The sequence below is a fragment of the Malus domestica genome, chromosome 15, assembly GCF_042453785.1.
Source record: "Malus domestica chromosome 15, GDT2T_hap1".
NCBI lineage: Eukaryota > Viridiplantae > Streptophyta > Magnoliopsida > Rosales > Rosaceae > Malus > Malus domestica.
This window is the reverse complement of record NC_091675.1, coordinates 1,656,002-1,666,319: the sequence shown is the minus strand read 5'-3', so window position 1 is coordinate 1,666,319 and position 10,318 is coordinate 1,656,002. Positions and strand designations below refer to the sequence as shown.

Below are 10,318 nucleotides of genomic sequence, written 5' to 3'. Positions count from 1 at the left end.
ACCGATCTTTTTTATTCACCACCATAAATAGTTAGAAAACAAATATACTCTCTTCATAAAAAAATAAAAAAAATCCATGGTTATTTTTTCGGATTAGTAATACACTTACAATCTATTTATATAATTACTTATATCATCTCTCTATTAGAATTGGAGTTGCCGACTCCTCGATACATGTGAATCTCATTTCTATAAGAATGATAATTGTTGACCCTAAAAACTACCAAAGCTATGTGGCGCGCATGCCGAGTAATCTATAAGCTAACTACGTCCTTCGGTAAATGCGGGGTGTGCCAACTCGTCGGCCAAGCTCGGCCGAGGAGTAAATTTGTTGATGTTGCGTTAGGTGCGTGGCTGACTTCTGCGTCTTGCGATTGCGGCCGAGAAAGGAACACGTCTCGGCCTCTTGGGCTCTCGAACCTGAAGACAAGGTTACTATTCTTACAAAGTTCACCAATCGCCGTCTTCAGATTCGGTCACAGTGATGTTATTCGTCAGAGTAAACTCTCGCCGAATCGACACCAAAGTGTAAGGGCACAAATACTCAAAGTAAATATAAGTCTTAATAGTGAACGTGGTTCGGCCGTCTGAATGCCGAACTCTAAATCCCACTTAAGAGTATCCAATCATAAAATAACTCGGCATGCAATGCGCCGAGCTCAATAAACTGTAACACCTCACTTCGCCGAGAAAGCTAATAAGACGACCTTAATCAATAAGGATTCGAAAATCCTTTTCGACCGAGACTTGGATAAGTAACCAACCGTCCTCGGCGCAGTGCTGTTGATGCCAACGGAATATACTGCGGGACCGGCTGATTCTACGATGACAGAGCTATCTATGCCGACTTAAGATATCACCGGTTGCTTTCACAGTGTTGTTGATGCCAACGGAATATGTGTCAGCGAAAAGAGAAAATAAAAATCTCAAAGTTGTTGAGAGAGTTTGCGTAGGGCAGTTATGTGTTGAATTGGAGAAGCTTCTTTGTTGCACAGCCTCCTCTATTTATAGCATTGGATACCTTTAAAGCCGAGTCAAAACCCTACTCGGAGTAGGTATTCGTCTCCTAATCAAACAACAACTCGACCAGTCCTATTTCCTCTATGATTATGAACCTAGTCCTTAATTGAGCCGGATTCGCTTTCGGGTTATTAATCCTGCCGAGACTCCTTATTGCACCAGGACTCGACTTGTCCTGCGTCATGACCTAGCTGTCCTAGGTTTGGAGGCCCACGATCCATGGTATCCTTGTTGTAAGGCCTCCCGGGCCGAGAATGATTCTATACTCAGCCCAAACTAATATTTTGGGCCCAAACATTGCCCCCTCGCTTCAGAGGCCCTCAGCCTGAACCCTCTGGTCGAGCTCCGGCCTTGAAGAAGCGAAATTAAAACTCAAAACTCAAATGCTCTTATTCTCGAGGCGCATTTATTGAGCACGATTGCACGATCTTGATCCTGCTAACCACCACACTACGTGGCATTCTTTTATAGGGCTAGTCCCTAATAATGACGTTTGAAGCGTGCGGCTCCCTGAACGGTCATATCATTATGGCCTTATTGCTGAACACCACCATGCCGCCTTGATCTGCGAACCATTCAGCATCGTGCAGATGCCAAACCGTCTTTCACCATAAATCTCGCCGCCACACGCAATCATGCGTCTCCCGAAATACAAAACCTTCGGTCTTCTCAACTGGATCTTCTGAATGTTCATAATGATTAGCGAATTTCTCAGTCGATTTTACCCTTCATTTTGAATTTCGAACGATTGCCCTTCCCTCCACCGTCCTATAAATACCGAAATCATCTCATTTGTACTTCTACGCTTTCCAATTTTCTGAATTTCTTGCCATTGCTCTCCAATGCATATCTTCCTTCCAAATTTTCGTCTTTAACCTTTAACCCAGAAAGTTCTTTTCTTGTCATTCCTTTAAACCATTCATCATGGCCTCCTTTATCTTAAAGCTTTCCAAGGAGTGTGACCAATGCCAAAAGATCATCGATCAGAGTTCAATCAAGACCATCCGATTTGAGAGCGACATGAGCACCCCTCATCAAATCTTGGGTCCTCTTTTTAAGGCGGCGGTGTCATCGACCATTACTACACTTCTTCATGAGCATTGCTTATCACCCTTGCTACAAGGGTTCGACTGGTCGAAGTGGGATGTAGCGAGGCCCCAAGGCTCTTGGCCCTCGACTACTACAACCTGGGCAACTTGGGTTGTTCGAATGGAAAAAATCTTCGGCGAGCAATGGAAAGCCCTAGGCATCTACGACGCCATTCGCCTTTCATCTATGAAGGTCATTTTGGACAAGGAGCTCCTCCTAGCGGCTTTATGTTTTTGGTGTTCGGCCACTAACACCATGGTCCTCCCTCTCGGCCCTATTGGCCCCACCATCATCGACCTTACTGCCATCCTGGGGACTTCCCCGACTGGAATCCCAGTCGACTCTGCCCTCCCTGGGTACCCGTCAAACCTTAATTTGAAGGTGCTTTTCGACAAACGGGCCCTTGAGACGCTAAGCAGTGAAGGCCAAACACACTCGAAGGAAGAGGTTCACAAGCTTCACAAGAACTTCTTCAACTACAACACCCTCTACCTCATTTTGCCCGCCGAGGAGAATAGGCTCTTCGAGAAGGAGAACACGAGGCTTTCCTCTTCTATTGGTACAACAAATGGTCTACTTCGCTCATCTTCGGCCAACGATTGCTGATTTCTCGCCCAGGGAAGCCCTCGGCCTTCAATTGGCTCTTCGGCCAATCCCCCATCACCAAGCCGAATAAGTATTCAGATACTTCTTCGCTCTCGACGACCTTTCTAATGACGAGTTCCTCTATGATTATGAACCTAGTCCTTAATTGAGCCGGATTCGCTTTCGGGTTATTAATCCTGCCGAGACTCCTTATTGCACCAGGACTCGACTTGTCCTACGTCATGACCTAGCCGTCCTAGGTTTGGAGGCCCACGATCCATGGTATCCTTGTTGTAAGGCCTCCCGGGCCGAGAATTATTCTATACTCGGCCCAAACAAATATTTTGGGCCCAAACAATAATACAAATAAATAATAAGAATAATATTTTTGTATTTCCTCAGAGTAAAATTTTTGACACATTGAAAACTAAAAACATTTGAAAAATTGGGGTCCATTTTTATAAATATTTAATTATTAGTTTAGATTTTTTTGGAATTAAAACTTTATTTAATAACTATTTTCAGTTATTTTTTTTGTTTAAAAATAAAAAAAAAATTAAAATGTTAAAACAAAATATTTAGCCAACAGTCTCTTAGTCTTAACCATTTAATCATACAAAAGATGATGGTTATGATTTTTTTTTAACAAACGATATTATCTATATTAAGGGGGAGGAGTTTAGTCTTACAATGGGTTAAAAATAATATGGTTCACACTCGCATTTGACAATAATTGAACCTAAGACCTCTCACTTATAAGTGAATAAGAATATCACTAGATTGTAGTACTAAGTGACAATGATAATGATTTCTTAAGAAAAGTTGATTTTCGTATATATATATTTTTTATTTCTCACATTCCTATTTATTTTTCATCATTAGGCTAAATAAATCAAACAAAACAACGAAAATGATTAAATATAAATGCGTAAAAATATTATCCTAATATAGCTAATTTTTGCAACCATAACGTCTACAAGCAAAATAAGCCTCTTCTTATGGGCTGAAAGAACAGTTTATGAAGCCCAAACCGTTGATATAAAGTTGAGCCCAAATTTTATGGGCTCAAAGAGCAAACCTATAATGCGATCCAAACAAAAGGGCCAAGAATCTCCCAAATCCAGTTCATCCAATCAGCCCAATCTAATTTCCGTCCAATCTAATCTCCGAAGGAGAAAAACTCGACTTTTTAACATTTTACATATGTGTCAAACTGTCATTTGCAAACTTCTTCAATGTCCACTCTTATGCCTTTGGCAGCATATGAATTTGGTATTTTCGTTCATATTCGTTTGGTATTATGGTATTCTTATTACGTGGCCAACTTTATACACTGCTTAGATTTAAGGGTAGTGCTATCACACACTTATTTCTATTTTTCACGCACTCTTCTTAATTTTCGACTATCGGATGAAATGAATTAAAGAAGATCAATGACCAAAGCTTAATAAAAATACGTGAGAAGTAAAAATGAGTGGTGTGTGGATAGTACTATCCTAATTTAATTACTCTCATCAAGTCACCAACCGTTGCTCTATCCAACACTCGAAAAACAAATCATTCTCTTATTGTCTTTGGTTTTGAACGAACAAAAGGTTTAACTAGTTTAATAGGACATGAAATGAAACCGTAATTGTATAAACTTTTGAGTTTACCACACTTATAACTTAACATGATAAACACATTTTATCCTCTACTTTGTTTTCCTCTAACGTTACATAACCTACTTCCTGGATTAAGTAAAGCTCTCCAATTAACGAACTCTTAGCGGGTTAAGTACGTAATTAGAGTGTCAATAATTAACAAACTTGCATTAAGCAACCTTGAATTGAATGAGCACGACGATATCGACATCCGCACATGTGGATGCGGCAGCTTTGGAACCTCTCGTTGACCAATTCACGTTGACCACATGTGGCAGCCTCGCAATGCCGCATCACCATAATAAACAAATTATCCGGATTAATAAAGGTTTCATTCGCAACTTACTTAAAAGGATACTTGTCGATTCTCTAATCATATCTCTTTATTATACATTATGCCGTCAATATTTATTTGATATAATTAATATTTAATTTTAAATAAAAAAATTACAATAATTTTTAACCGTACAATATACAATAAACGGATTTAATTAAAAAATTTTAAAAATCCTCAGAAATATAATCCGGCAAGTTCCTCTTGGAACCAAAACCAGCTAAGTTTGGAGTTCGGATGGAATAGCTCGAAACGACGACGTAACCCTGTGAGTGGTGGGGCATATGACGGGACCCATGGCCTTTTGCGTCGGCAGATTTTCAAATGTGAGGGTGATTACGCGTCTATGCAAACTTTGTCGCGAGTCGCGAGTCGCGGGTCGCGTAGAAGGTACGAAGGATGGAAGATTATAACAAGGTTTGACCCTGTTGGTTGGTCAAACAAACCTTAAATTACTTTCGGCACCACAGTAAAATGCTTTACATTATATTTTCTAATTTGCCACTTAAATACGAAATATATTTTGTCACCTCGAAAGAAGCATTGTGGTGATTTTTTATGCAAAAATAGTATTGAGAAGTATGAAAACTTATTTCTTAAACCGTGAATTTTAAATTTACGAAGTGAATTCGAAACTTGTACCGAATTATTTAAAATGAATACAGATAATCAAAAGTACATTTTCAACATACATATCCGGAAAACTCAATTGAATTAGGTCACTATTATTTTCTGGTTGTGAAGCTCCATTTTTATATGGCTGAAAAAATTATTCATAGAATAGACACATAAAAAATGGTTTTTTTTTTTGTTAACCACATAAAAAAAATGGTTTAGTTGTTATTAAAACACTTTTGTTTGGCAAAAGGGTTTGTACTTGAGGGAAAAATGAAGGAATAAAAGAGTAAAAAAATGAGTTCCGCACACTTTGTATATTTTTGTTTGGAAACATTTTGGTAGGGTTATAAAATAGGAGAGAGGATCCGGTGTAATTTCGGGAATTCTCCAATCATATCCGTTCATCGTGTGGTCAGTTTTTACAAATACTATTTATATTCAATTTTGAATAAAAAATTTACAAAAATTTATGACCATACAATATACGATGAATGAATATGATTTAAGAATTTCCGAAATCGTTACAAAAGGGAACCGGCGAGGATCTCACTCACAAATTAGAAATGGTTGGAGGCTTCTTATGCTCAAATCACAAACACGCGGTAAAACCCTACTGATTTCCATGCCCAGTCTTTAATTCCTTCTTCTTTTTTGTTCTGTACTCTCAAGCGACTTTTGTTTTTCCGTTCTCTCCTTTACCAAATCGACTTTCTTAATTACGATATTTCAAAATAATCATGTATCATGTTCTGAATGAACAATTAAATCACATATCGTGTGTGTTTTACTTAAAATATCACCGCCTTTTAACATCTCGTAAATGTCTCCAAGTAAAACAGGCAACAGGATCTGTGCCTCAACGACTCCAAGATCAAACCGTAGGCGCAGCGAATATCATGATGATCATCTATGTATGTATGATCTGTCAAGGCCAACAAGGGTAGGCAACGGTGGTCAATATCTAGGAGGGAGAGTAGAGTAGGATACAGCTCAGAAGCAGCCTATCACAGCTCAAAGGGCGCGAAACCCGACACTAGTGGTCAGACTGAAACACTGAGTCCTGAACCATGCAGTACAACGCATCCGTCTTATTACCCATGTCGAAATAAACCCACATGCTTGCCTTTTTCATTTTTCACATTAGTAAAATGGTTGACAGAGAGGCAACTAATTTAGCCTTTTGTACTGGATTGGTACTGACGTGGTTTTATAAAAAATAAATATAAAAAAAAAGTTAAGTTTAAAAAGTAAATATTTAAAAATAATTTATTTTCATAATTTTAGATAATAAAAGCTAAAAACTTGAGATAGAAAAAATAAGTTTATTCTCACGATACAGAAGAAACAATTCTTTTTTCAAAACACAGCAATATCAAACCAGTCGAAACCCAAAGGCTTCTTTTAGCAGATGTGGTCGTTGTCGAGTTGCAAGTTGATGTCCTCGTCTCTTCACTCAATATGTGTTCCAAATCTCTTTCGAATAGTTTAAGATTTATTGATGCATAAAATCAGTAAAATTCAACGAATTAGGAACTCAATTAATTAAGTTCAAGAGTATTTATCTTTATACCCAATTTAAGTTTTAACGTTCGATTAACGGTCAATACTACAGTCTGATGTATCTTTGTGCTAAAAAAAAAAGCTCTACCGTTCAATTTCTATTCTTTTCCAATATGGCTTATACCAAAACACTATCACTTGAATAAAAATAAAAACTATTATTAACGTTGTTTTAGAGTGCCAACACGCTTGAATAAAGACCTAAATCCGTACTTATTATTAGTTTAAAAACACCCTAAAACCCTAACAAGACCCCTAATCATGGTAGCATCTAAAATATATATGGTAGGGTTACCCATCCTCAGCCACTCCATAGTTTTCCCTCACTGGCTTTCGACCTCATTTCCTCCTGCTTTGTCTTTTCTATATTCTTTTACTCAGACATGAAGGGGATGGAAAAATAGGTACTACCAAAGAAAAGGGAAATACGATTATTAGTGGCTTTTGAGCTTTTTTTTGAATTTTATAAAAATATTTTTGCTTATTTTTATCAAACAGTAGTAGGAGAGTAGGAGGAGGAGGGGGCCGGGTCGAATTTTATTGGGTCTCGTATATGACTGGTAAGAGATTATTTTTAATGGTATTTTCCGAATCTAGGTGCAGGTCAAAGATTTGAGCCTTCTCTCTCTGCCGGTTCACTTCTTTAGAGAGAGAGAGGGAAAAATATTAGAGAACGTTCTTGAAGTTTTTTTGGCTTTCTGGGTTTTATTTCTACTCATCAGATTAATATAAAAGTTGTTGTCTTGGTGAAAATTATCATCAAAATATTTATTATTTGATAGAGAAATTTTTCTATGGGAAAGAAGCCTCAGAAAACGAAGGAGCTATCAGTGGCAATAGCAGAAGCTTCGTCAACCGGAGACGAATCCCAGCAGCAACCCCAGGCTCATACCCCAAGAAAGAGAGGAAGGCCTCGCAAGATTATTATTGAAGAGCAATCCACAGCAGGAATAGAAGAATCTGCTTCTGCTTCTGTAGCTGAAGATGTTAAAGAAAGTGATTCCAAAAAAGCAAAAGTAGATGAGGATGAGGATGATGAAGATCAAAAGCAGAAGCAACAGGAAGAGTTACAGCAGCCAAAGGTAAAAGAAGAAGAAGAAGAAGAAGGTAGTGGTAAAAAAGAAGAAGAAGAAGGTAGCGGTAAAAAAGAAGAAGAAGGTAGAGGTAAAAAAGAAGAGAGTTTTTTACCTAGGGAGCCTTCAAGAAGTAGAGCAAGGAGGAAAAGCAAACCCAGAAAGAGTAGCCATAACTAGTTACTCTCATGGTAATTTCTTTTATTGTTCTTAGTTTCCTCTTCTGTGTTAAAAACATCTGGAAAATTAATTAAATCAATCAAAAAATCTGTAAAGGCAACATATTATCTCTCGTTAATTTCCTGCATATAAATTATATGCAGAAGATAGAGAGTTGGACTTCGTTTTTGCATTTGACTTCTTCCAGCCTCTGCCTTTGTATAATATAATCAGCTTTTCTGTACGCAATCAAAATGCTTTCCGATTAGTTTTTTCTATTGATTAGTAGTTGGATGAATTAGACCGAGCAACTAGGGTTTTTTATTTCTCAGTTCATTGATGAAAATATATCTTTCATTAGTTTTAATTTTTTTGTTATTTTCACCTGTAGGAAATTAGTTTTGGTGTTTATGTTATAATACAAGCAATGTTTTAAACTAATCCATCCGGAAAATAATTCGAACTTAGGTAAAGCATTATTAGCATGCTAACTTGGATGAGACTGATGTCTGCAACTAAAATGCAACCAAAATATTTGAAGGAAGATAACGTTAGCAAGATTAAATTTATAGATAAAGTTTTGAAAACTAAAAGATATAAAAGTTGATAATTGATTTATTATTTATAATTTGATAAACAGATTTATTCTTATTGATGACACATTATTTTAAAGAACCGGAGAACACTGACATCACCATCTTAGTTACGCTCAATTATTTATGTTGAAAGGGGTAAGAAAACAAAATAAATGAAAATAGAGGGGCCACTAAAAAACGTGGGGTTTTCTGCAGAATTTAGAAAGAAGGAAGATTGCAAAATCTGGAAAATGGAAACAGAAATCGTATGTTAGCCGAGTTAGCATCTCTGCTACTGTCATTTGCCAAGTCGTGTCACGTGACACTCATGTTCTAAATTAATATACGAATAAACGCCTTCCCTTGAAAGAGCACAAGCAAGCGAGCAAAGCTAGTAGAAAGAAAGCTGTTTTCGCACTAGCCGCCTCAGTAAGCCAATAAGTGCTTTTTCTAATAAGTAGGGCGTGGCAGCTAGGGTTTCCACTCTAGGAGAGATTTTTCAGTGTGTTATGTGTATTATAAGATTAATAACTTAAAAATTAAAATTTTTCACCACTTGCATAAAAACACGTGATGTACCATTCGTGTTCCCGTCAAAACTAAAAATTTATCCCACTTCACATGTGCGTAAGGTGCCTAACTTAATTAGTATTGTCTCGTGTCTCACCCATTAAGTCTTAACTATGGATAAAGTCAAAGTAGCGTAGCCACGAGTTTTATGCTTACATAACAATATTTCAAATCAATTATGCATGCTAAATATATAAGTTGTATGAAATTTTTATGGTCCTCTAGAATGTCCTATACCACGGGACTTTTGACAATTTAATTTAGTAATTGTATATTGGACCAAAGCGGTTTTTATTTTTTATTTACTTTTTTGGTAGCATGCACCATCCATGCAAAGACTTGCGAAAGTAGGGTTCTATATTTTGTTTTTGGTAATAAAATGGTCAGTTTTATTAATTAGAGCGTTATAATTTTGATTTGTAAAAGTTTTGAGAAATGTTCGAGGTGCATATTAAATAATGCGCGTGAAATAAAATTTATTGATTGGACTTTCGACTTTGATTTTTAAAAAGATTAGTTAGTGATTTCGTTCCGACAGTTCATTATTTCGAGGGCTGAAAAGACTTATAAAGGTATTTTAGTCTCTTCTTGATCACTATCGTGCGATTCACCAATCTTAAGAATTGAACAAGAACGTATCATATGGCATATAGCATAAAATTCATCTCCAACTATTAGGTCACCCATATTGGATACCTCGTTTGGATACATGACGTAATTTGCTCTGCCTAACAGTAAAAACTAAGACAAAAAAATAATGCACGAATGAGGTTGGCTGATGTGGAAAGCTGCGTACGACATATATAGGTAACGACAATTTCCACTTATGGAAGATCAAGCACCATTACAAGGGGCCATTGAAACAGATATTTCGCCAACCATTGTTACAGTACAAGGTGAGAAGACTTGACCAAAAAAAAAAAAAAAAATACAAGGTGAGAAGGATTATAGACAAATGGATATTGACCGAAACGCTAAAGCGCTCGTCCCAAACCAATCATGTGACGTAATGCAGGAAGTTAAAACACAACGCATCATCGGTTTTGGGTGCCACTGGTGTCAGCTAATAACATCAAAAGGACACAAAAGACA

At 37.1% G+C, this 10,318-nt stretch overlaps 1 protein-coding gene across 1 annotated transcript; it reads left to right on the top strand.

The window, feature by feature from the left end:
- The first annotated feature begins 7,643 nt into the window (after window positions 1-7,643).
- On the top strand, window positions 7,644-8,517 carry LOC114821714 (protein PXR1-like). The gene is made up of 3 exons (XM_070814247.1): window positions 7,644-8,013; window positions 8,246-8,322; window positions 8,473-8,517. The coding sequence occupies exons 1-3, from the start codon at window positions 7,644-7,646 to the stop codon at window positions 8,515-8,517; spliced, it is 492 nt and encodes a 163-aa protein (XP_070670348.1).
- The last annotated feature ends 1,801 nt before the right edge of the window (window positions 8,518-10,318 follow it).

Bases quoted from the DNA above. Each gene is read 5' to 3' on its own strand.
- LOC114821714 (XM_070814247.1), top strand. From the start codon at position 7,644: ATGGGAAAGAAGCCTCAGAAAACGAAGGAGCTATCAGTGGCAATAGCA. The intron at 8,014-8,245 runs GTAAAAAAGAAG...AATTATATGCAG, and splicing joins AAAAGAAGAAGAAGGTAGAG to AAGATAGAGAGTTGGACTTC. The intron at 8,323-8,472 runs GTACGCAATCAA...TTTCACCTGTAG, and splicing joins ATAATATAATCAGCTTTTCT to GAAATTAGTTTTGGTGTTTA.